General features: G+C 41.6%; 1 protein-coding gene across 8 annotated transcripts in view; it reads right to left on the bottom strand.

Annotated features, from left to right (window-relative positions):
- The window catches only part of rbfox2 (RNA binding fox-1 homolog 2), a 56,589-nt gene that overhangs the window by 11,456 nt on the left and 18,579 nt on the right, over window positions 1–26,554 (bottom strand). For 7 of the 8 annotated variants that reach the window (XR_009206039.1, XR_009206038.1, XM_058402602.1 and 4 more), the window contains exons 3-7: window positions 14,264–14,470; window positions 12,042–12,206; window positions 10,837–10,890; window positions 8,681–8,773; window positions 431–518 (exon numbers count right to left, since the gene is read on the bottom strand). Coding sequence is in view for 6 of the 8 variants with exons in the window: in XM_058402602.1 (XP_058258585.1) it covers window positions 431–518; window positions 8,681–8,773; window positions 10,837–10,890; window positions 12,042–12,206; window positions 14,264–14,470 (607 nt within the window). In the remaining 2 variants the exon portion in view is untranslated. Of the gene's footprint in view, window positions 1–430; window positions 519–8,680; window positions 8,774–10,836; window positions 10,891–12,041; window positions 12,207–14,263; window positions 14,471–25,443; window positions 25,702–26,554 lie in introns of those variants that run through there. The other variant, XM_058402606.1, reaches the window with a different exon arrangement.

The raw sequence follows: 26,554 nt of genomic DNA, 5'->3' as shown, positions 1-26,554 counted from the left end.
GTGAAAGTGTTAATAAATTATTAATAATGTAGCATGTTACTCTGACCTAATAATCATGGTCATGATCAAGTCATGTGCAGCTCTGTAGTGTCCTGTGAAGAAAAAAATCATTTCTCGTGTCCACTTTAGAACTTAGAATGGCTGCATCCCAATTGCAATAAGCATAAACTTGTGCCCTGAGTCTCCTGAGACAGGGTACAGAAAATGCATGGATGGATGGGTTTTCAGGTTCAGGTCCCACCCACTAGGCTTGGATTGGCTTGCAAGAATGCTCCCAGAAGCAAATGCTTGGGTTTTGATGACACACCCCCTGTCCAATTGAGCAAATTTTCTACATAATTGGTCTTCAGCTAATCTGCAAATGTTGGCACCTCTAACATTACGTAAACAGCAGGCTGTATTTGTGTGTGTGTGTGTGTGTGTACTTTACCATAAGGCAGAGCGCTGAGTCCCTCTCCGTTAGCATATGGACTGACCAGCTTCTTATTGGTCATCACTCGAGCTGTAGCGTTGTTCACCTGGCCGCCGACAGACAGACAGAGGAACAGCTGAGTGTGACCGCTCTGATCCGCCTCCACAGGCATCATAGCATTCAACAGACTCATTTGGCATATTCAATAAGGCACTAAATCTAAGCAAATATTCATTCATTTACACATGTTTTAATTCTTTATGAGGGTTGGAACTTATGGGAAATAAGAGGTTTTAGTATTTAGTTATTGCTTTCAATCTAAGCTCTGCACATGATGCAACAGGAATCGACTGAAATGTTATTATCCTGTGATCATTCGTTGGGTTGGGGATGATATTTGGGAGTTTAAGCAGAAATTGTGAGCTCGATGATATTCCCTTATATTGCTTAAAAGATCCCCACCCCCACCCCGTCATGCATGGCATCCCCACTGATCATCCAACACAGAATCAATCAACAAACACAAAAAAAGAAACCCAGAAATCAATCGGCATTAAAGCAAAAAGGAACAAACGGTGCATTCCGTCTCTAATAAATGGGAGAGAGATAGAGAGAGAGATAGAGAGAGAGAGATAGAGAGAGAGAGACGGAGATCCAAACATGATGAGATTCAGAAAATGCACACCATTCAGCGCAATCACATTCAGCCAATTACGGTTCGGTACACGACCGGGAATGAGCAAACGCCAGCCAATCAGCAAGCATCGGATGCAGCATATGGACCAATCAAAACACTTCGCAGCCCAGACCTCACCCCCTTTCATAACGCTTTAATACAGAGAGAGAGAACAGGAGAGAGAGGAGGGGGGGAAAGGGATGCAGGGGAAAAAAAAAAAAAAAAAAATAGACACGCAGTGCACATTCAGAGAGAAGGGCACACGGGGAGGAGGAAAAAAACAACAACAAATGTTAGAAAATAATGAGGAGTGAGAAAGGCGTAGAGAGAAAGAGCGATAGATTATACAGGAATAAAGTAGAATGCCAAAGTGTGTCAAACGTAAGGAAGCTTGTGATTGGTTCCTGAGAGCGAGCAACAAAAGGAAAGGAAAAAGGTGGGGAAAAAAAAAAGAGAGAAAGAGAGAGAGAAAAAGGGAAAGACAATAAAAAGAGAGAGTGAGAGAGTGTGAGAGAGAGAGAGATGCATATGCCACATGACACAACAAATCAAATCATGAAGGCCAAACACTGGCAGGCATCGACACTGATCCGTCACACACCAAAGACCAATATGCAAACACCGTCATCGCACACCACACACACACTCGCGCAGATACTCACACACACACACACTCACACACAAAAGATCAAAACACAAGCTCTGGGTTTAGCCAAAAAAACAAAAAACAAAACAGAAATCACCCCTCTGTGAATATAAGGGGAGTAATATCGCCTGAGAGACAATTTCACTCTGTGTGTGTGTAGGTGTGTGTGTGTGTGTGTGTAGAGGGGGGAGGGGAGTAGACAACTCTCATCCTACACAATAATCAATATCTTCACCAGCTCCTCGGTTGGCAGAGTTGGGCAGATGGATGATGGGTAAAAAACATCCCAAATGTGTCTTTGGGGAGAAATCGACTCGCTGATGTGTAGAGCTCATTAGAACATACAGGATGGACAGACGGACGGATGGAGAGACGGAGGGGGAAAAAATGGACGGGGTGGGCGGGGGATGAAAGAATTTATTGGAAGAATCTCATCAGCCGTGTCAGTGCGGGGGAGGAGTGATTATGTGTTAATGGTGATGAGAGTGAGACAGAGAGAGAGAGAGAGAGATGGAGAGAAGGAGGGAGGAAAAGGGAGATGAAGTAGGAGGAGGAGGAGAGCACATCATTTCTGTCAGTAGCCTGTGGTCCTTGGCGGGTGGTCGAGACGTGAGACATGGCTGTAATTTAATAAAGATTCCTCTTTTTGTTCGAGATCTTCCACTCTGTTGAATAAAACATCGCAGCAGGACTCGCCTCGGAGAGGCGGCTAACGTGCGAATGTGGAAGACGTGATGGCACGACGCCCACTCGGTTCAGCGCAAATAGCTGCTGCAGCGGTTACTAAAACCGAGCTGCGCTTTTTAACAGCAACCCACGTTTAGAGCTGGACGGCGGAACGGTTACATAACTGGATTTATGACACTTAAAGGGGTTCTCTGTACACTTATCATTAACAAAACACAAAATTCAGCCAGGAGCTTAGAAACAGTCTACATCTAATAAGCTGGATGTCTGACAAGCTAATGGTTTTGGGTGGGGGGCATCACCGTCATTATACCACAGTGTTGAATTCTCAAATCTGATTGGTCAGAAGGTGATAATTAACTCTCTAGAACAGCAGCTCTGACAAATGTCCTGGGATGATATGACGTTATTGTTTCTATAGCAACAGCAAACACAGGGACCTGTATAGTGTAATCCCTCGTCTAATAATAAGCGTGATGAGCAAAAAATAAAAAATAAAAGTATGACTGCTGATTTGCTGGAGTTTCCCTTTGTAAATGTTAAATATGACATTAATGGGAGGAGTCATTGATGGCAGCAGCGTTTCTATGGACAAGCTTTTATTCAAGAGACGTTGAGGGGGATTTTTGTTTATTATAGCAACTACAGCATAAGAGAGAACTAACTTGTAGACATCATACATCGTGAACGGTGTCCATACAAGGAAAAAAAATGACAAGGTGGGGTTGTTTAATACATAAATGATCAAACAAATCGCTGTGGTATAAGAGGGGGGAAATAATCACGCTGTTACTGGAAAGCACTTTGAGGTACAGGGAACAGCGTCACGTCACCCAGTGACACCATTCACCATCATGTTTTATTCCTTACTTACAGATTGGAAGGAACATGCAGACATGATCCAAAACGTGAAAGAAAATGGTGGCACCCATTTTGAATAATTGTGATGAATTATAGCTGATTTATCCATTTTCATGCCCTCCCAATTATTATCCACCGTTTGCAACACTGTGGTCAATGTAAACTGGTAATTACGCACATGTTTACTGGCAGTTAGCATTATTACACAACACAACAAATCACCCACCCACCCCCCAGAACTCCCTCAGTCCCACGTCAGCTGTTTAACAGAGTGGGACGGAGCTCATTCCGCTGACCGAGTGCCAAATTATCGCTTCGTGATGGACCTTAGTGTGATGTGGGTGTAGAAACCCTAACTACAGCGAAAGACCACAGAGAAGGTCAGGTGGGATTTTTTATTTATTTATTTATTTTTTTTTAGCAGGCGTGTGGGGGGGGGAGGGGTGTGTGTAAAGGGGAGGAGGTTTGAGTTTGGAGTTTGTGGGGTGGTTCAGGAATGAAGCCGTACATACACACACTTACCATGTGCCAGGAAACGGCATGACGACACGCGAGCGGTTACCGTGGAGACTGACAACGATAACAATAACAACAACAACAACACAGAAGTCGTCAGGGAAACAGAAAGAAAAAAATTTTTAGGATTAAAAAAAATTTAATATGAACAGAGTAAGCTAATGGCCAAAGGAAAAAAAAAAAAGCCTAATATAACAAATAATGAGAGAACAAATCAGGTTTTGTGAGAAAGAACGAAAGAGAGGGGGGAAAAAGAAAGAAAGAATGAATTTGAGAGAGAGGAAGAAAAGCAAAAGAAGCACAAACTTAAAACAATGGCAGGTGAGTAAAGGATTTAGGATGATTGCATTGCAAGTCACCGTCTGAGGATTTAGAAGCGGGGAGGCTAAGAAACAAGCAGGCAAGTGTGTTTAGTCTCGTTTATAGGATGAAGTGACTACGGTGTTTGAAGAGCTCGCGTCGCTGAATAATTCAGTGCTTTCACATAAATACATGTTCTAAATGCATGAACACAGCAGCCTCGAGTCAGAGAGGGAGGTGGAAGGAAGACTCTACTGATGACTCGAAGGGTGAATCTAGTGATAAAAACAGAAGGATGTGCGCATCTAACAGGTATTTATGAGCAGCGGGTGAGAGAAAAATGACATAAGTCAAGGAAGGAGTGCAGACGGTGACTTTTGAGGCATAAACAGGGGGTTTATGGGGCAACAGACAGGATGAAGGCTGGAGCTGGGTATGAGCGAGTGAGCAAGCAATAGATAGATAGATAGATAGATAGATAGATAGATAGATAGATAGATAGATAGATAGATAGATAGATAGATAGATAGATAGATAGATAGATAGATAAATAGTGTTGTGTCTTTTCCACTGACAAGGTGCTGGTACCTTTACAAGAACTAATACAATAACAACCAAAGCTTTATCGCAGAATTCTCTGGAAAAAAATATCAGACAATTATGTCCTGTAATTAGTCAATTAGTCCTGGTGTAATGCTTCAGAGGGATTTCAGAGGGAATGCTGTGGTGTTAGCTAGCTAGTTAGCTAGTAGGTAGAAAAACAAGCTAGCAAACATTTACCGCAGCAAAATCTTCCCTCCAAAATTGTTTACCTCAATAAACTTTTGGTTAACGTTAGTCAAACTGTTTTTTTTCCTGTTCTCCAGTTAACTATTCTCCTGGGGGTTTTTTTTTTAGCTTGATTTGCTAGCATTTTGCACAGTGTTTCCTATAAAATCATCCCCAAAAAAATGCTGTGGTGAAAAGTATCTAGTTAGTTAGTATTCCCTCTTTTTCATTACGGCTTGACGTTTACATTACAACAACATTTGCTGGGATAAATCATTCTTGAGTGAAAGCTGTGCTAGCTGTTCGAAAACAGCAAAAACTTGCTAACTAGCTAGATATCATTCACCGCAGCATTCTCAGGAAAAGTGTTTGCCATATTTAACACACTTGCTGTGTATTCTTAAATTGTTAATCGTTTACATTAAAACAAAAACATGCAAAAGACAATAGTAATTTGAAGCCACTCCATTCGTTGAATTACTAAACGCACAGCCTGTGGTTTCGTTGACTCATGCCATCAAGACTGCTTCAGTTTTTTTTTTATTGACTTTTTGTGTTTAGCACCTTTTCTTATTAAAACTCTGGTTTGAGTGTAACCAAGAGTTAGCATAAACAATGCAGCTCCTATTTACTTCAGATTGGATCACTGACTCACATTAGGGGGGAAAAAAAGTTCAGAACAGAACAGTTAAGGTAGGCACCTAATCTGTGGAAAAGAAAAGGCTGTGAAAGAAAGATAAGGAAAGAGAAAGAAATAAGGAAAGAGGGAAAGAGAGAGAACAAAGGGGCAGATAGGCTCAAGTAAAAGGGCTCTCTCTTGAACCCTCCCCCACACATTGACACAAATAAACAACAAACAAGCCCCAAAAAAAAGATGGAAAATACTGCCACAAAATGCAATGCTCAATCAAACAGAGGACATGCCATTGTTCATAAATAAACCATAAACCCAAAGTCTGATTTTTTTTTTTTTTCCACAGAAGTGATGATTTGTTCAGGAAAACATCTAAGAAAATGAAACTTCGGCTCTACTACTTTCTACAGGAGCAATCAGCAGGAAGATTTTAAAAAGAAAAAGAAAAAAAAGTCATGCAAAAACAAAAACCCAGCTCCGACGCGAGCATGGCCTCTCCCCATGAGCCGCGTGGGTAGGGTATGATGGATGGCTAAGGGAGAGAGGGTGGAGAGGAGGAGGAGGAAGAGGAGGAGGAGGGGATTTGGTGGGGGAAGAGGGAGGGGGGTGTCTAAGACCCATGCCAGCTACAGCCAACACAAGCAGCCATGGACACTAGGGGGAGCTAGAGAGTCCTCCAGGCATCATGCACTTAAAAAAAAACAACGTCTACACCACTTCTAAAAAGACAAACGACAGATTCAGCCGCCATCACTAAAGTACCTCCCCCTCTCCCAGTGCCCCAAACACAAGACTACACACAGCCTCGGAAAAAATACACCATGCAGAACATTCTGGTGATCTCAAAAGAAAAAAGGCCGATACACTCCTAAGCGCTGACGTCTCGTGTGAACAACCTAAAATCATGAGAGTCTATGAAAAGGAGAGGAAAAAGAATCCATTTCCACACACACACACACACACACACGCACACACTCACACACAGTCTACATGCGTTAAAAAGGTCACTGAGACGGAGAAAGAATCACACACTTCAAGCAAGAGACGACCCTCTAGAAAAGTCCACAAAAGAAGAGTCAAAACAAGCAAAATGAAGAACCAACCAGCGTTATGGCACTGCCTGCGACAGTGAACAGGAATCATCATGTACATTCATGAGCTTCAAGAATCAGTGGCATATACCGCTAGTTAAAAAAATAAACAAACAAATGAGGAAAAAAAAAAAAAATGAACAGACACACTCACTCAGAGCAGGTATTAAAAAAAAATAAATTTGCAATACAATGCCGTGACAAGCAAAAGAGCAAGAAACAGTTCAAATCCAGGAACGTGATTGGCTAAAACAAACATTCTTCAGCATGCGCAAAGAAACATTACCGTGCAAGTAGCCATGTGCTGATAATTCTTACATATTTATTCAAAAATGAGGATTACCTCACAATTTTTAGCATAGCTTAGCCTAATGTGGGCAGCTGAAACTGAAACAATTTCTTCCCTCACCCTAGGAGCAGTCGATCACCCAAGAAATATTTGGTGTGTAAAGGAGTTGCAAAGCTAATGTAGAGAAAATTTCCCGGAAGCTAACAGTTTGGTATTAGACAATGCTAAAAACTAACAGCAGCTTCTCTCACACAGTAGCATGAGATGACGATGATGATGATGATAACTCGGATGATATGAACAACAATGCTAATCGCTAGTTGTCAACACAAACTGCCTCAGTAAATGCACAGTAACTGAAGTTTGCGGAAATTAAAAGGTAAATGGTAACAGATGAAAGAAACACACAGTGAAAACATTAGCCTAACTAGCTCAAGTAAAAAAAAATAAAAATCTAATTAACTTTAAATATAAAACATGTCTTCGCTGAGAAAGTAACTGCACCTTGTTACTTCCCAAATCTGTCTGTATCCACTTTCTAAGTTAAGGAGTGATGGTATTATCTATAAAAGAAAAGAAAATGTTTAGCGCAAAGCTATAAAAACTATATTAGCTATATTAGCAGCCTTCTTGAAGCTAGATTCACTTTCTCTCACAGCAGAATCCAGGTACATACAAATAATACTGCTAGCTAGGGTTAGCTAACCCTAACCCTAGCCAGCTAGTTAGAGAAATGGACTAGACTAGAAAGTCAAAGCTATGCTAATGAAATATGCGGCAAATTAATGAGCTAGTACGTGAACTAGCTAGAGTTTTAATAGATACTAGGCAATACTTTGCTGTAAGTTTTGGCTACTAGCTTTATACACTATATTGCCAAAAGTTTTTGGACACTAATTCATCCCAAAGGTGTTCTATAAGGACAGTCAATTTCTTCCACACCTAACTTGCTCATCCATGTCTTTATGGACCTTGGTTGGTGCACAGTCACGTTGGAACAGGAAAGGCGACATCCCTAAACTGTTCCCACAAAGTTGGGAGCATGTCCAAAATGTCTTGATATGAAGCTGAAGCGTTAAGAGTTCCTTTCACTGGAACTAAGGGGTCGAACCCAACCCCTGAATTCAATGATTTGGAGGGGTGTCCCAAAACTTTTGGCAATATAAGTGTGGCTCAAGTGCAATAGTTAAAACCTTCACTTTTGATAGCAGGCGTGTCTTGGCTGATCGACCGTGTTAACGGCAAAGCTAAAATTTTCCATGTCATTTCAAGCTTTCTGTTCCTAAATAAACGTAGGCAGCATCTCATTCAGCTACAGATCTGTTTTAACCAAATTATGGGCTTTGGTGATGTGACGCAGCCTTCAAATTTGTCCAAAACTAGGCCTGGCTATACTTAAGCTGTCGTTATCTTTGAGGTGTTTTCAGCGTGTAGAATATTGTCAGTCGCTTTGGGAATACGGCGCGCCCACGGTGACTGATCATCAGCACATGCCTGCGTGCATGCTAGGTAACGGAGATCGTTTCAGCCCAGCAGCAAGTGGAGACCAAACCGAGCAGGCAGGAACCCAACACATTCATACAAACAGTTCATGTCCAACTTATTCCGCCATGCAGCTGCTTTCGAAAGACGACATGCCAAAGACGCTTCCCGGACATGCTTCACCCGTCCATCCAGACCAAAAAGCACGTGTACACCCAACACCCGTACACACACACGCATGCTGGACTAGAGAGAAGCACGATCGGTCACTGGTGCCAAAGACGTGAGGATCATCGAGACAAATATATAAAAGCTCACCTCTATCTTCCTGCCCTCCACTATCGTCCCATGTAGCCTCTCGCGGGCTTTCTCTGCGTCCGCGCTGTTCTCGAACGTCACGAAGCCGAAGCCCTGAGGGACGACAGTGACAGCGTCAATAAGACAGAAACGATCGGCGAGGGACTCCGTCTTCCAGGACGCCATGTCCATAATCCGTCAACGAGAGACGACAGATGAAAAACAACTTGCAGTGCACAGAGACAGACTGATTATAAAGCTAGAACAGGGAGTCATAAATGTACACACTTTTTCGCTGGATGTATTAATAAAGAAAAGACACAGAGGTATAATTTATTGACTGTAAATTATAATCTGTCAAGTAACTGAACATTTTTATTTGTGTGTGTGTCTAATATATATATATATATATATATATATATATATATATATATACATACATACACACACACACACACACACATATATATATACACACAGACACGTATATATTTACATGTCAGAGCAATTCTCAAATGTGATTGGTCACAAAGTGTTGATTAATGTTCACAGGCAGGAGAGGCTACATGACCATGTGGTTAGCTTAAACACTTATTTTTTCATCTGTAATGCAGACACTTCCTTCCTTCACCCTGTAGGTCATTCTTCTGAGCATCTGAGACATATTTGTGAACACATTTGCGTATGTCGATTCAAACTATACAGGAATATAAAAATTTTGAATAAGAGGATAAGTTCTAAAATGATATTTACCCCTACTGAGCAAGCCATTAGGGATATCGTTATTAGCTCTGTGAACCTTTCGTATCAGTTAGACCGGACTATTACGCGACTCTAGGAATTTACGTGCACTCTTATTGCCAGCACAGCAGCTTACTAATGAGTCACATATTACTGTAGAACCGAGCACTTAAACAGCCATTAGCACAAGCTAACCCTTAAATCTCTCTCTGCCTCTTTCTGTCCATCAGAAGGATATGCCACACTTAGTTTCAGAATCCCTCACACACACACACACACACCCACGCAGAGTAAAGTCCAATATGCAGGCTTGCTCTTCACTTTCAGTAATTTGGTTCCATCAGTAGCGGTTTTGTACAACAAAACCCGGACCACCGCTCCACTTAGCTAGAGGAATTCTTCTGTAAGAGACGGTCGATACATCTCATTCCGCTTCCTCACGCCCTGCTGAACTAATCTAATGAAGCGATTTCTCCTGGCTGCATGCAGTAAGACGCCGCTGAAGCAGAAGTTACTGTAATCGGATATATATTGAATTACTGATGACTAGCGCTGATAATAGATTATGGTGTGTAAAAGATAACGGACGATACAATAAATAGCTGTGATATGAGCTAGAAAGCGGGAGTGTTATTGGTGCAGATACTGAAAGCCTTCTTTGCATGTCATTTTGCTTGATAGCATATGTATTTATTTATATGATAATATACTCAATAAATAAACACGATTCTCAAAGGCATTTCAACGAAACATCCCACCACCAAAAATACTTCAAATATGAATTATGAAGTACAAAATAGACTAATTTTAATCTAAAAATATATATATATATGTACAGTGTATATTAAAATTATTTTAATTTATAGAAAAAATTAAATTTTTTAATAGTGAAATGTCAGCAGCTTCTAAATATTTTGTAAACAATTAATAAAACAATCATCCATATTATAACAAGCAGCATATTTTCATATATTAAAAGATGACACCGAAGCGGCCTGGCCTAAATAGGTTTTTATGCTTGTTACCATGGTTACACTCCAACGGTCTTACTTAAACTGATTACATTTTTGACCGCTTCACATTAGAGGAGTGTTCCGATATGGAGAGCTGGGAATTATGGGAGTCTAGCTGAATATATGTTAGCTAAAAATATGCGTTTGTAAAATAATAATCATAATAATACTCACAAACATCATTTAGGTCTAACAGTAAATATGAACACATTATAATAAGAAAAAAGGAATGTGAAACTATACTGTAACTGTTGTTGAGTGGGAGTGTGGCTACAGTTTCAGAAGTAGTCGTGCATGGCCTGCGTGTGACGTAAAAGAGAGCGAGCTGCAATTTTAAACTGCGTGTGCTGTTTTTATATAACATGCTCAGGCGGCGGTGTGTAAAAAAAAATAAATAAATAAATCACTGCGTGGGTCTCGTACCTTAGAGCCTCTCTCGTTGAAGATGATCTCCACGTCCAGGATCTTCCCGAATTGCTGTGAGAAAGAAAGACATGCAAACGGATCAGAATCCGTGCTTCTCTGCGTGTGAGAGAAGAGCAGGATGAGGCATGGTCTGAGGTCAACTGCTAAGCAACAAGCGGTCGCGCTCAATTACATCCGGCATCAATATCGACATCAACAGCTCTCACATGCAGCCGGAGCGCGACTGAAGCATTCAGATTTCATTATACGGCTTCCTTCATACTTTCATGTTGTTTATAGATTACTATTGAGATTAATTTACCTTTCATTTAATTTCATACACCTCTTTATTATTTATTTACACTGCTTTGTTAATTCATTATAATATTTTAAAATACACAATTTATACCTCTATCATATATTTTAATCAGTCGGTTTTGCACACATTTTTATTAATTTTGAAGATTTCATTTTTTTATTTATCCTTGATATTTTACATTAAAATATTTTTATTTATTTATTTTATCATTTTAAATCATTTTCTTATTATTTAACCCTATTATGATTTTACTTTTGACTATTTTAAATTTCTTCTATTTACACTTTTATTTTTTTTTGCTTAACTCTATTACTACTACTCAGCACAAGGGGGCAGTGTTGTTCAGGACTCGCTGCATTAACCCCTCTCTTTGTCCTTTCCATTTCTGCTTACTGCGCCTGAAAACGTCCCTGAAACAAAAGCCCAGCTCGGGTAAACCTTTTTATACCCGACACAGTCATGGTGATTTTTTTCAAACCTTTTTAGGAAATGACTCACATTTCCACTGGTTTGAAAGCCGAAGCATTATGTAATTGTTGTGGGAGTCGCCCGAGATGCAAGGCGTAAAAAATTAACCAAACTGAGTATGATTTTATAAGTAATGTGTTTGCCTTTAAGAAGGTTTCGTGCTATCCAACATCGGAGAATGCTCTGATGGGATTCTACAGACGCCTGATGCATCGCTGGGATATGAAGCTATTGTGCTCATTTCTCGACAGTAATTCTTACACATGCAGTGTTCCTGCCCCCCTGAACACTGTTTCAAACGGTTGTCATGGTGACACTGCTACAAAGGTTCAACATCAAACTGTTTTGTAGAAACGAATAGGACGTTTTGACGTTAGACGCGTGGACATCGCGCGTGGTACAGGGCTGTGATGAAGAGAAGGGAGGAGGATCGTACCCCAAACATCTGACGCAGGTCGGGGTCTCGGAAGCGGAAGGGGATGTTGGAGACGTGGAGACGTTTCGGGGTCACTTTGCCGTCTGCGGAGTCTTCGGCCCCGGATACTCCTGAACCGCTGCCGGAAACACACTGGCCCTCGGCCTGGGGAGAACCATCCGATAACTGCAGGAGGAGTGGAGAGAGAGGGAGAGAAAGGAAGGAAGGAAGGAAGGAAGGAAGGAAGCAAGAAAGAAAGAAAGGTAAAAGAGAGAAAGAAGAGGGGGCAGAAAGGGAGAGAGAGAGAGAGAGAGAGAGAGAGAGAGAGAGAGAAAGAGGTAAAAGAGAGAAAGAAAAGAGGGGGCAGAAAGGGAGAGAGTGCGAGAGCGAGAGACAGAGAGAGAGAGAAAAAGAAAGGGGTGGCAGAAAGGGGGAGAGAGAGAGAGAGAAGAAAAAGAGAGAAGAAAAAGAGAGAAAGAAAAAGAGAAAGAAAAGAGGGGGCAGAAAGGGAGAGAGTGCGAGAGCGAGAGACAGAGAGAGAGAGATAGAGAGAGAGAGAGAAAGAAAGGGGTGGCAGAAAGGGGGAGAGAAAGAGAGAGAGAGAGGGAGAGAGAGAGAGAGAGAAGAAAAAGAGAGAAAGAAAAGAGGGGACAGAAAGGGAGAGAGCACGAGAGCGAGAGACAGACAGACAGAGAGAGAGAGAAGAGAACGAGAGAAAGAAAGGGGTGGCAGAAAGAGAGAGAGAGATGTAATAATCACCATTTTATCTTAACGCGTGAAAATGGACACTTGCATTATCGGCATCTTTAACATTCCCGTTCTGCGTGTTGTGGAATTACGTCCGTCCCGTTTGATAAAAGCATTTGAAGGAAAGTTTAATGCAGCATCACAATCCCATACTTCTGTTCCTTCAACCAGGGAACATTAATGTCAAAAAAAAAAAAAAAAAATCAATTCTTACATTCACACAATGCTTCTCTCTTAATATCCTGCATTAACGAACAAATTGAATTTCCTTCAATTACAAAATGTCCACTGCTGAAAAACATCAATACATTATAGAGGAAGAAAATAACAGCACTGTGTTAAAAAGCAGGAAACAAATGTAGGTTGGAAGAATTTTAAAAAAAAATCAAGAAAAATTGTTCCGTAATTGCGTCTTGTCGGGCTGAACTGAGAAGCTGGAACATTCCCACATCGAGTTCACGTTATGGTCACGGAACTGTTTCGGCGCTGTATCACGAGACTAGATGTTTAAGAATAAAATGTGAAAATATTCACCGGTCTGTGATCATCGGTGTGTGTGTGACGTGTCCAGACCCAGTTACCGTCGTCACCTCAGATGCTGATGATTAATAATTAAACATCCTGTCAGAATTTTTTTTATCCATTTATAGTCAGGCTAAATGTTACGGAAGGTTTGTTCGAGTGAGAGTACGCCGCTTATGCTGGTGCAGATCTTACAAGCTCACTAATCTTTCTCGTCACAAAAAAGAAAGAAGAAATCAAACTCCTCTTTCCTGAAGAAACATACAGAAAAGCGCTGACACTGGAGACTCCTTCCATAAAAATGGCACCATATTAACATTTCTACTGGGGACTCCTTCCAAAACGATTCCACCGTATACACATGAAGCGTAAAGAAGCCTGAGAATATGTTGTTACCATAGAAACAATCATTTCATTACAGCAATAAAACTACTGTCAGAGTTGCTGTTAAGTTAATCAACACTAATCAACCAATCAGAATCGAGAACAGTGCTGTAAAAGAAAACTAAATCTTAAAGCAACGATGACGTCGATCTAGAACTCTTACAGGAACTACTACTTTTCTTTTCTACCTTGTACGGTCATGTATTTACGCGCCATACTGTGTGTCTGCGTCAATAACGCAATGCATTTCCTCTTACAGGATCAATAAAATAAGCATCCGTCTGTTCCTGAAGCAATGCAACTGCTTTTATGAGAGCAATAAAGCAAGCTAGCAAGCATGTGGGCATTAGAGATGTCAATAGAGCATCGCTAGGTCGATATTTTTCTTTTATGAGATTAAGGAAGGCAAGTCAGCTGCATGAAAATCTGAGCTCATCGTGTGAAAACGTCACTGTCTAGCAAGCCTGATGTTCTCAAACAGGTGTGAAAAGGCCAATCAAGCCACCCCCGCCTTGTCCCTTATGAAGGGGCAGCTATCCAAACAGCCCCCTACTTCACCATATGCTCTGAGCTCGTGTGAGAACACTCACTTGTGTGTTGAGTGTGCTGGGGGCCGAAGGGGGGTTAGTGATCCCTGCTGGCGCCTCCACTTGCCCCTGGCCCCCTGCGGGGTAAATACCGCTCCCTCCGAAGTCCAGCGGCAAGCCGTTCTGGGGCGGCGGAGGTGGAGGTGGAGGGAAGGACGAGTACGGTGGGGGGACGAGGCCTTCCTGAGCCCCCATAGCATCCTGAGAACCCTGACAGAAAGAAGGGAAGAAAAACGAGAGAGATTGTGTATGGTTAATTGACTGGCTGGCTGGACTCCACTCCACAGAGTAGTGTCAAGAAAGAGGAGGGAGGGAGAGTGAGTGGGTGGGTGGGTGAGGGTGGGGGAGGAAATGGAAGAGACAACCGAACTCGCTAAAACGAACTAGTAGAAGAGTGCGAGAGACAGGAGATGTCAAACGCATGGAAAGTGATGTGTGTGTGAGAGACAGAATGCACTCAAGCGATCGCTTAATGACTGTACAAAAGCTTCTGATGGAGGAAGTGTGTCTGAAAGCCGAGCCTATTGCATTTCTCCTCGTCTCACCCTCGCGCCTCACTCCATCTCCGTTCGTTTAGCGCTCTCATCTCACGTCAGTCACTTTAGCTACGCTTCCGTCTGAATATCGAAATTAAATCCGTGCATCCAGAAGGCTCATGGATCAAAATCGGCTCTATTAAGGCGTAAACACGCGTTAACTCTTCGGGTCGTACGATATTGTCCGTGATGGTGATTTTTTTCCCCGTTTATAATTTATCATTTAAAAAACCCTCTGATCTCTAGTTCTATGATGTTCCAGAAATTTCCACATTTCATTAAGGAGAGTAGAGGAGACTGAAATAATAATATTTAGCTGTGAAGTCAGGGACTGCTTGCTGGCAGAGGCAAGTACAAAAACTGCCATATTCGTGGTTTCTTTTTTGCGTGAATCATTTAAATCACTTAAGGTATATTGAATCTTCAGGTCAAAATCTTTATTCTCCTTATCTGCTTTCCACTTTTTTTTTTTTTTTTTTTACATGAATGAACTCGGAACACTCCATTTACCTTGAAAGCAAGGAGTCTTGACAAAAGAAAGGTTGTATTTAAGGGGCAGAGCTTCCAAGTATTATCACATATCGTCAATTTGCTTATCTATGGTTTAATCGTGGAAAATAAGACTGGTTTCACGGCATATTTTCAAGCAATAACTCAGAATAGTATACCCTAACGTTAAATAGACAAGAGTTACGTTAAAAAAAAAAAGAGAGAGAAAAAAAAGTGGGCGGGTCTAGTAAGGAAAATACTAGTGGCAGGATGTAGGGATGATAATTGTCGTGTTATATTGCATAAACGTCATAATGTCTGTCATGTGATTAGCCTACTACACGTTCTTAATCACATTAGCTGACTGATGTTATAAGAATCGTATTCTACATCTAGCTACATCAGCTAGCACGACTAGTCTTAACATAAACCAGGTACATTGTGAAACCCCACAAAGATGTTGGTGCTGATGGAACCTACAGTATAACTAGAGTATTAGATCTAGGTGATTAAAACACTCATGGTCAATGATAGTGTCTGTTGCAAGACTTCACACTTGAATCATGCTTGGATGTACGAATCGAATCGTGTTAATGTACTTTCGTTCAATCGCGTGGAACTGACTTGCGCATTTAAAAGAAGTAAATCCAACAAAAGATTTTTCCCCAATATTAAAATTTCATCTCATTCTTTGCTAAGAAACAAAACACAAAACATAATAAAGCCTCTAAACTGGCAAAATGAACATTGTTTAATGAGCACAGCTGTCTCGCCTGAAGCAAAATATTTCACAATTCTCAAACGAAAGCTTTTCCTTGTAAATAAGCGTCAAGCCAAATTACATCACGTCCACTAAACCTCGCTAGAAGTTATTTTCCCCTGTTAAGAGAGGCGGCTCAGCTTGACGTGGTCTTAAACCAAATTGGTGAGCGAGATGAAATCTAATCAATCGAAGAAAGCCTGGCGTGGAGAGCGAGTGCCAGGTCTAAATTCGGAATTTTAATCGCGCAGTTACTCGCTGTGAGGACCGAGGGTCAGAAAATGCTATAAATCTGTTTACAGGCTGCTCAAATATGTTTATTAGAAGCACCAAATATCAAAATGTGACCATTTGCTAAAAAAAAAATGAGGCCTCTCTCTTTTTCGCTCTTCCAATCATCGGCTCTCCATCTCGCCCCAGACCTCTGTAGTGACAAGAGGATTTTCAGGCGCCTTTTAAATATTCATGAGGAGCTCATGCATAATTAAGAGCAAATGGCCTCGACACATACTCTTCCACATGACGCTGAGAGAGAAAAGCCAGCAGTGCAACGTGTGCACATGGGCCAAACACACAGCACCTGGCCCCTATCCCCTCACACACACACACCCTGACATACAACACCTGCTACTAGACAAGTGTGCCACCGAGCATAGAGCGACTTTATTTGTAACGTAACACACCAGCATGTGCGAGTGACTTCGGGTGGTGGAAAGCAGCACGGGGGGGAAAAAAACAGGGGCTTGATTGGTAGATAATTTGCCAAACATCTACAAATTTTCCAGATTTATTTCGAGTTTGAGAATTTAAGAAAATCAGCCATAAAAGCTAACAGCATGTGCAGTTCCGGGAAAATGAATCAATGACCAGTAGATTTATAGTTACGTTTAATGTAGTGTTAATGCAACTCCCTTGAAAAAATGATGCTTGTCTTCATAGCAGCTATAAAAAGCTGTAAACAAATGCCGTTCCCTCACCAGTCTCTCTTATTCTCTCTCAAAGTTAAGTTTCGGGATGTGGTAGCTAAGTGGTTAAGGTGATCCGAGTTCGAATCTCAGGTCCATCAAGCTGCCACTGCTGGGCCCCTGAGCAAGGCCTTTAACTCTCAATTGCTCAGTTGTATGAAAAGTGCTCTGGATAAGGGCGACTGCCAAATTTTTTTTCCTGTATTTAATTAAACAGGTCATAAACAAGTCATAATTTCTGAGCTCTGACTAAAAATAAAACAAGTTCAGCATGCAGATTCGTATCAACATGGCTGCATCAAGTGCAAACAAAGCAGCACTTTTTACCTTTTAAATGAGCTATACACAAACACACAAATGAGGGCATATTAGCTTGGGAAATTGAGAACATTGACTATTTTGCCATGTTGTCCCACTTCTGCGGTGAGTCAAATGCAGAACTGTTGTTCGACAGCAGGCTGATACTAGAAAACTCTGCTCAGCTCTGCTTTTATAGAAAACTACAACATTTTCTGACCAATCGGAATCGAGAATCTCACTACTAGACATACAAGACTTTTGGCCTGCAGTCACATGACTAATTGCCTAAAAAGAAATTATTGATGCATCCCAAGTGTCATTTTTGCCAAAAGTCAGTGGATCATGTGGGAAGGAAACCGTTAATGCTGCACGTAATTCAGATACTGTGCTGAACATCAACACGGATTTTCCAGCCCCCCTCTTTACAAAGCGATTTTCCTCACATGCTCCGTAGAAACTGAAGTGCTTTAATGAAAACAAATCAGTATTATTATGATCTGAATAAATAACTACTGTAAAAGGAGAGAGAGAGAGAGAGAGAGAGAGCGTGAGTGAGGAGACAGAGAGACAGAGGAGAGAGAGAGATGGAGAAGAACGTGATTTGGAAGCTTCAGGCCGATAAAACACTGATGACTCCTAATAGAGAGGAGAAGACGAAAGAAAGAAAAATAGAAGAATAGAAAAGGGATGAAGACGACTGGGGCTTCAAAAAACAAAGTAAACAGAGATAGAAAAGAGTGAGATTGTAGAGAGAGAGAGAGAGAGAGAGAGAAGTGACAGAAATACAAGAAAGTAGAGAAAGAGGAGATGGAGAGAGAAGACAGAAAGACAGGATTTGTACACAATGAAAATAAAAAGGAAGAGGAGAAATGTAAAAGAAAAAGAAAAAGAGAGGAAACAGAAAATATTAAAAGGAGAAGAGGAATAGATGGATAGATAGACAGATAGAGACACAGAAGAGAGAGAGAAAAAGAGAGGGGGAGAAGGAAAATCTGTGCTGTCAAGTGCACATTCTTTCTGGATGGTGAAACAGGCATCGCTTCCCTACATGGCAGTGCTGTGTGGACAGAGAAAAAGAAAGAAGGAGAGAGAGAGAGAGAGAGAGAGAGAACGAGGGAGGTCTAGAGAAGTAAGAGAGCGAGGGGAGAGAAAAGACAGAGCCTGGTAATAATAGCACTGCTATCTGCTCTGCCTGCGCTGGTATGAACGGGTGATTTATCACCTGCTGTCACACTGCAGCAAACACACAACTCTCCTGCCTCTGTGTGTGTGTGTGTGTGTGTGTGTGTGTGTGTGTGTTCAGCTCTGTATACACAAGGGTTACATGATCACAATAATCTAAAAGTAATCTTCATAAAATGTGCAAAATAATTTTTTTTATATGTAGCCTTCACAAAACTAATAACATTAGCTGTAAAACTAATAATAATAATAATAATAATAATAATAATAACAATAATAACAATAACATCTCCAATTGAATGCATAAAGGCGAGAAAATCAAGAATTTATCATTTTTTAAAAATCCTGCAATTAAAAATTAAACCAAATTAAATATAAAATTCATTAATATATAATACCACTAATATTATAATACCAGAAATTATAGTATTATTAATTATTTACAATATTCAGCATTTTAAATGAAACATTTATTAAGCATTAAATGAAACATTTATTGCTCCAACAGATTTAAAATATATATATAAATAATAGCATAATATTCATTATATTATTATACTATTAAATATAATTATTTAATTATAATATAAAAAAAACAAATCAAATATAAAAAATAGCAAAAAATAAAATTCAGTAAAATTCTGGTCAGATTATGTATTAAATTAAATGTCATAAAATCTAAAGAAATACTAAAGCAAATTAAAATGTAATTTTTTTATTGCGTTTTTATACTATAAAATACGATAATTTTATATAATGCCCCTAATAACTGCTATTTAAATAAATGATAAATAAATGAATGAATGTCAGCCAACAGTTGTGTCGTCAGGACAGTGGTACAAAGCTGCCATGACTACGAATCAGACGCCGAGCACCACAACGAAATCCGATATCAACACCCCGCTCCACGCCGCCTCAACTGAGAAGATTTTTGATTTATTGTGTCCGGGAGAATGATATTGTGATACGGTGTGATATATTGCACACATCAATCATCGTACATGTTCAGCGACTCGCTCGCTTCTACAGCGTCAGCGTCTAAATCCTGAAGACCTTCGTTTCTTCAGACACAGGAAGTTGTCTGATCTCGGGGTGAGGTGTGACAGTATTAATGAGCGACACGGTGTCGGAGAGTGTCCGGGGTGCAGGCGATAGAGATGGAAAGGGATGGCGGCAGACGGGAAAATGAACTGCGCAAATGCGATTTGTGCGTGAAACTCAATTGTGTTTATTGCGAGATGCTTGGGGAGGGGGCAATGAGAAAGCAGCCTCTTAACACAGTTAACATGTCTGTGTGTGTGTGTGTGTGTGTGTGTGTGTGTGTGTGTGTGTGTGTGTGGCGTAATCATGCCCTGCTCTTTGGCTGTGTAAGTGGACATGTGCATTGGAGCGAGAGAAGAGGAAAAAGCGCCGGTTATTTACAGGTCAGTTAGCGAGCGATTGTCGTAGCGCCATCATAAAAAAACCTGCACGGCATTGTGGGACACCGTGTGAGTGATGGAGCTCTTTGCAAACGTGACAGCTGTGCTGATTGCCTTCCTTACCCGTAAAAAAAAAAGAAGAAGTGCTAAACATTCTCTAAGGCCAATTTGGAGCTCATAATCTCACAAACGCAGAACAAAAGAAAATCTGGCTGTCAGCATTAAATTACATTTGATTTGAGGCTTTAACATTTTTCACTTTCACATTTGTGTGTAATTTTATATTGCTAGACTATGGTATCATTAGCAAATAAACCAGGCGGAGAAAAATCTGGTTTCTCATAAGCTAAAGCTCCAGTATGGTTTTGATCCATTTATTCACACTAGCATTTTGTTGTTGCCAATTATCAGCTTGTCTTGACATTTCTTCGGCACCACAGAATCCAGTCATCTGGAAAATTACTGAACAACGTCGGCAGTAACTTCACTGTCTGCTAGCTCAGGGAAAAAAAAAAACATGTAGAGGAAGCCGATTTACTGCTCCGGAGTTGTTTACTTGTGTTATGATTATGAATTGTTTCACTTTAATAATGTTTAAAATTCCAATGTTCGGTTTCATTTATATTTGCAGAACATCTGCGAAACAAGTTAGCTCCTGTTAACACTTAGGCTACAGCAGCTACAAACAGTGGCTCGGTAACTTTGTCTTGAAGTTAAAGCAACAACAACAAGAAAAAAAGAACTAAGCTTGCTTAGTTCTAACATGCAACGTCCTCCATCATGTTTCCTGTGTCTGAAAAAGCTCCAACACAGGCAACTCCTTCTCTAAATGCTCAACATCTCCTCTCAGAAAACATAACTACAAGCCTTCCTTTAATCTGCTTATGTTACCATAGAAACGACAACGTATTGAGATGATTATGTAAACATAACCCTGTGAAAATTGTTTCAAAAATTCCTTTATGTTTTTTTTTTGTTTTTTTACTTGTTTGCATTTTCTAGTTACTACAATTTTTATGTCATTGTGACATGACTGTGAGAATGTATGGTTAATAAAACAAAAAACAAGCAGTGATCTGCGGGGTCCAAGCACAGAAAGAGAGAGACCACAGATGAATCTACACTATTATGCCAAACGTTTTGGGACACCCCTCCAAATCATTGAATTCAGGTGCTGTTTTTCAAGGGTTGGGCTCGGCCCCTTAGTTCCAGTGGAAGGAACTCTTAATGCTTCAGCTTCATACCAAGACATTTTGGACGATTTCATGCTCCCAACTTTGTGGGAACAGTTTGGGGATGACCCCTTCCTGTTCCAACATGACTGCACACCAGTGCACAAAGCAAGGTCCATAAAGACATGGATGAGCGAGTTTGGTGTGGAGGAACTAGACTGGCCTGCACACAACCCCAGAGAACACCTTTGGGATGAATTAGAGCGGAGACTGCGAGCCAGACCTTCTCATACGACATCAGTGCCTGACCTCACAAATGCGCTTCCAGAGGAATGGTCAAAAATTCCCATAAACACACTCCTAAACCTTGTGGAAAGCCTTCCCAGAAGAGTTGAAGCTACAAAGAACAGGCCAAACTCCATATTACATTCATGTGCATGTAAATGCAGATGTCCCAAAACATTTGGCAATATAGTGTAGAAGAATCTTATAGCTGCACTACTTTTTGGAGCCATACTGTTAAACATCACCTTCTGATCAATCAGAAACGAGTATTTCAAAAGCCTCAAGTTAAACAACTGCGTCTCTTTCTTAAACTCAGCTGAAATCTGGTGCGCTGCATCATTCTGCTGATCTGGAACTGAATATCAATCACCACTGGCTTACTTCAAAACCGTGGCTACCATCACCCGATCAGCTTTCAGCAAGCTTTTCGGCAAGCGCACAATCAGCACTGATATTTCATCACAACACTTGAAGAACATGTTCATCTATGGTCTCTTGATTGTTCTTGGCAAGACATGGATTCTGGATGACCTAGATATGAAGAGTGCCTGGACCTCACAAATCGCTGCTCACGTGACATTTTATTTAAACAATTTGAAAACAAACTCATGACATCACAAATATCGTTCTCTTTATGCTCACACTGAAATCATCCAGCTGAGTGGAGCGTGAAATGCTAAGATGAAGATGTAACAGAACGGTTCTGAGGTGCGGAAACACCTCGGCGTGTCCAGTGAGTGCGGCGTTAATCGCCCCGCTCTTCTTCCTCGTCCTCGGCTCCTTGTTTCACGCTCTGAAAAAGCCCAGATGGGACCTCTGGTGTGCGTCCTGCTGTCCTGAGTGTCCGTCAAACCGGCGCAGCCGGGCGATTAGCTAGCGGCTAGTCAGTGCCTGTCCTTATAGGGTCTGGTTCTTTCTGCGGATTCTGACCAATCACGTTGCGAGTCTGCATGCTTTTGAGACAAATCAGTAAATCTCTGCTGAGATTTCTTGGATGTTGGCCACAGGCTTCAAAAGTAGGTGCAGATGTGAGTAGGTGTTTGGGCACATAAACACAGACACACACACACTCTGTATGCAGTGTGCTGCATGTTTGCTTAAGTCCTGACACACACTCCGCCTTCTACACACTGCAGATGACCGAGAAACGAGTTGATCTAGTTTGGGGCTTGAGATGACTGACACGAGAGTGGACGGTTTATTTTTTTTTTTGTAAATGAACTTCACTCTACCTTTAGATTTTAATCAATGAAAACTAACAAGTCACCCACACACCTAACTCGTGTGGGACGAGTTCATACTAGTGCAATTTATTTTATTTTTTTTACAGCCCAAAAAGGCTGGGTTTTTTCACCCCCCACTTTAATCTCCCTCCTCTCTCCTCCCTCCAGATCAGGTAACCATTAATAGAACAGTCAGCTCTGAACAAATATCCTAAACCTTAATCCTGCTCTGAACTCTGATATGACGAGCTAATGTGAAGTCATTTCCTGTTGTTGTGTAACAGCTGGACAAGAATCTGGATGAATCACGCTGTTATATATCATTGCATGTCATCACCAGACTTTACCGTTGACTGTGCGGATACAGAAACTGAGGACCAGGACGAGGATAAACCCAAACGCCTGATGCTTAGGCGCAGAGATACACCGGGATGTGACCACAGATCGCTCTCTGTATTAATATTATTTCCATATGAGCTTGTCTATTATAAATGCGTTAGCACTAGTGATGATGACCTGGTGGTCAAATTTCTCAACTAACCACCACAGATAATCTTTTAAACACCCTACTTCTTTACATATTATTGAGAAAGTCTTTCCTACAGATTCACGTTTCAGAATTTCAAGATTTTTTGATCACGGAAATGAAAAATCTACCATATTCAGAGAAACGTGCAACTCCACACATTTTTCAGGTTTGGGTTGAGACAGGTCATGGGACGCCACTGCAGAAACACAGGCAGAGCATTCAGGCAGAGCTCTCTTTGATTCACGTGTGTTGAACGTGAGAACAGCTCTCATGGAATGATGAGAAAATGAAATTTCTAATTAAAAAAAAACGCATTTTGCAGTCGTGGAGGGACAGATTCATCATGCTAGTGTTATAAGCTGTGAGAACAGGTGGTATGCAAGGGGAAAAAGATATGTTGAAGGTTGTTTTGTGAAGTTTGACAGCAGGTTTATTTCTAATCGGCAACACCGTCTGTGCTAAAACGTAGAACGTGCTAACGGCAGGACAGGTAACACGTTTACAGCGCATCCTTGCGCTTAGCGTGAAGTGTGAGTCACCTGCGCTGAGGAACGGAAGCTGGGGTTGAACGAACATGTGTAAAGCTTGTACTAGTGAACTTAACCAGGCCGTGTGTTAGCTACATTACATCATGCTAACAAACTCTTCTTAGCCTTGGCGGTTTGCTTGTTATTTCTGGAAAAACAACCTGGATCTTTCACTTGTTGAAAGCATAAACATCACGGATGTATTCACGGAGCACACGCCTCGCTTCTTAGGTGCTTTGCTTGTCAAATCTGGCTGGAGATATTTACACGTGTCCGACACGTGGTTACATTGTGTCACAGATTGTTTCCTGGACAACTCTGAGTGATCAGACTTTATCATCATTTGCATAACGAATCCCTGAAGGGTAAACTGGTTCCGAATGAGCCGGACGACCCGTGTATGACCTGTGCTCGTGGATTATATACAGACATGTTGCTATATGATTAGACGTCTAAAGTGCGGATCCCTGTTGAGCTATTACGTAAGACAGACTTGTCTTTTTAAGCCTTGTGTGATTCTCGCTTTCCAAGGAGTGAGAATGTGTGTGTGTTTGTGTGTGTGTGTGTGTGTGTATATTATATATATATATATATATATATATATATATATATATATATATATATATATATATATATATATATATGTGTATGTATATATATAAAAATACATGTGCGTGTGTGCAGAAGCCATAAATGGCAGGTAGGTGTCTCTCCCTCCCCTCAGGGCACACGCTCGGGTGGGGCTCTGCAAATATTTCAACAACCTTCCACTTCTCTCATAACACTTTCTTGCCCTGGTGCATGAGAAGCCGTATAATCTTTCCTTTTGTGCCGCCGGCGCTCCGAAGCTTCCTTCTCCGCGTCTATGCGTTGCATTACGCCGCTATAACTTGATAAGGGAAAAGTCTTATCCCTCCATCTTCCCAACCAGATGGGATCGAACAGTTCTCTCTTCTGCTTCAGGAATCTATATTTAACCTGCATTAGGTCTGCCTATAGGTTCTCCTTTTTTGGACACAAGGGGTGGTCAGTTTTAAAAATCAATCCTGGTGCGTCGTGGCCGTACTAACATAACCCCCCCACACACACACACCTTTCTCCCCCCCACTTGTCCGTAGCTTTTAAAGGAAAACAGAGAGATAACAGCTGCTTGAGCCTGAGGGGAAGAGAAGGAGGGAGGGAAGAGAAGGAGGGAGGGAGGGAGGGAAAAAGAGGTCAAAACTGTAAAGGGAACAGGATTGCGAGGTATGAGACAGAGATACAGTGTGCAATGTGCAGCCACACTGTAAACAGGGTAAAGTGCAATCCAACTAGAAGGAAGATCATGGCTATATTGGGGTGTGTGTGTGTGTGTGTGTGTGTGTGTGTGACAGGGATAGATAAATATACAGACAGATAGACAGGAGGCATAGTGTTGGTGGAACAACTGTTTCCAGGCACCTGCCCCCTTCACTCAAAAGCCAGGGGTGAGTTATGGGGGACAGCTGGAGGGGAGGACAACAAAGCAGTTTCTTTCTCTACCCTCTCCTCCCCCTTCCCCCCCTGCTTTCCTCCCTCCTTCTTCACCGTGAGCCATTCGGAAGAGTCTAGGCCTGCCTGTCAACGTGGCCCTAACGCGCACACTCAGACCTGCGCATGCTGACACATTTTTGTTTTTTTACCTTTAACATGATGTTATGTTGCAAGCTTTAAAATGCAAGTGTTAGCATTTCACCAAACTTCGAGTTCACAATTGAGGCGACGAAACGCGAGAGCTGACGTGTTTACAGGAAAACTAGCTGGCGGTCTACTTACCGGCAACACGGAATGGTAATACAGTCCCATCATCGTATTCGGACCAGGACCTTGTCACTTCTTCTCGGCTCTCTCGCTGCCCTGCTGTCTCCGTGTCCCGCACATTCAAAATCTCCCTCGCTCGGTCGGTCCCCTCCTCTCAGTGTTTCCGCCTAGCGCCCCCTCCCCACCTCACTCTCCTGTGCAGCTCCAGATCGCTCTCCGTCACGCTCTCTTGCTCACTGTCGTTTGCGGTGTGGCGTCCTTGCCTGCTCATCTCTCTCTCTCTCTCTCCCTCTCTCTCTTCCTGCTTGTTTTTTCCTTCTCTCCTCCCCTTGCCTAGATACCATTTGCTTGTTCGCTTGCTCCCTCCCTCTCTCTCTCTCATCCACCTCCTCCCACTGCCCTGTGTCACACCTGCAAACTTTTTTTTCCCCTCCCCAACTCTCTTCTCCCTCCTACTGTTCCTCCTCTCTTCATGTAGGTGAGTAAATTGGGGCTGTTTGCACCTCTGGGAGCTAGATGAGAAAAAAAAATGGACAGAAAGTGTGCTTCGCTCATCTCATCCTCTGAGCCGGCGTAGTACAATAATCCTGCCGGGTCTTTGTTGACAATATCCACAGTCCTCTCTCGCTGGCTAATGGAATTGTGGGACGGCGGTCAGTGCTGTGCATTTCCGTTAATGGAACAGCACAAAGCCACGGCTCTTGGATGAATTTAAGATTGAAATATCGCGGCTCTAACAGTCCGAGTGGTGCTTTCAGACGCTTCTGTATTTCTCTTGTTGTTCTAATACCCGAGAGCAGCCGGATGAACAGGGCGCAAAGACCCGGCCTCAGAGTTAAACAGATGGTGATAAATGGATAAAGACAGGGATGGAGGGATTACAGAGAGAGAGAAAGGAGGATAAACCCGGGATGATATAAGGATTAACTACAGCAACTAAACAATCTGATAATTCGCTCAAATACTGCAGAAAACCAGCGTAAATGCTAAAAGTGGCATATGTTACAAGGCCAAAACATAAACACACACACACTATCAGTATGTGCAACAGGATATGGATTACAGGGGTAAGAGGAAAAACAATGTAAAAAATATAAATTAATATATAAATAAATAAAACTGCCTC

This window comes from Hemibagrus wyckioides, linkage group LG11, assembly GCF_019097595.1.
Source record: "Hemibagrus wyckioides isolate EC202008001 linkage group LG11, SWU_Hwy_1.0, whole genome shotgun sequence".
Lineage (NCBI taxonomy): Eukaryota > Metazoa > Chordata > Actinopteri > Siluriformes > Bagridae > Hemibagrus > Hemibagrus wyckioides.
Note: the sequence above shows the minus strand (reverse complement) of the source record. Positions and strands in the feature narration are given on the sequence as shown.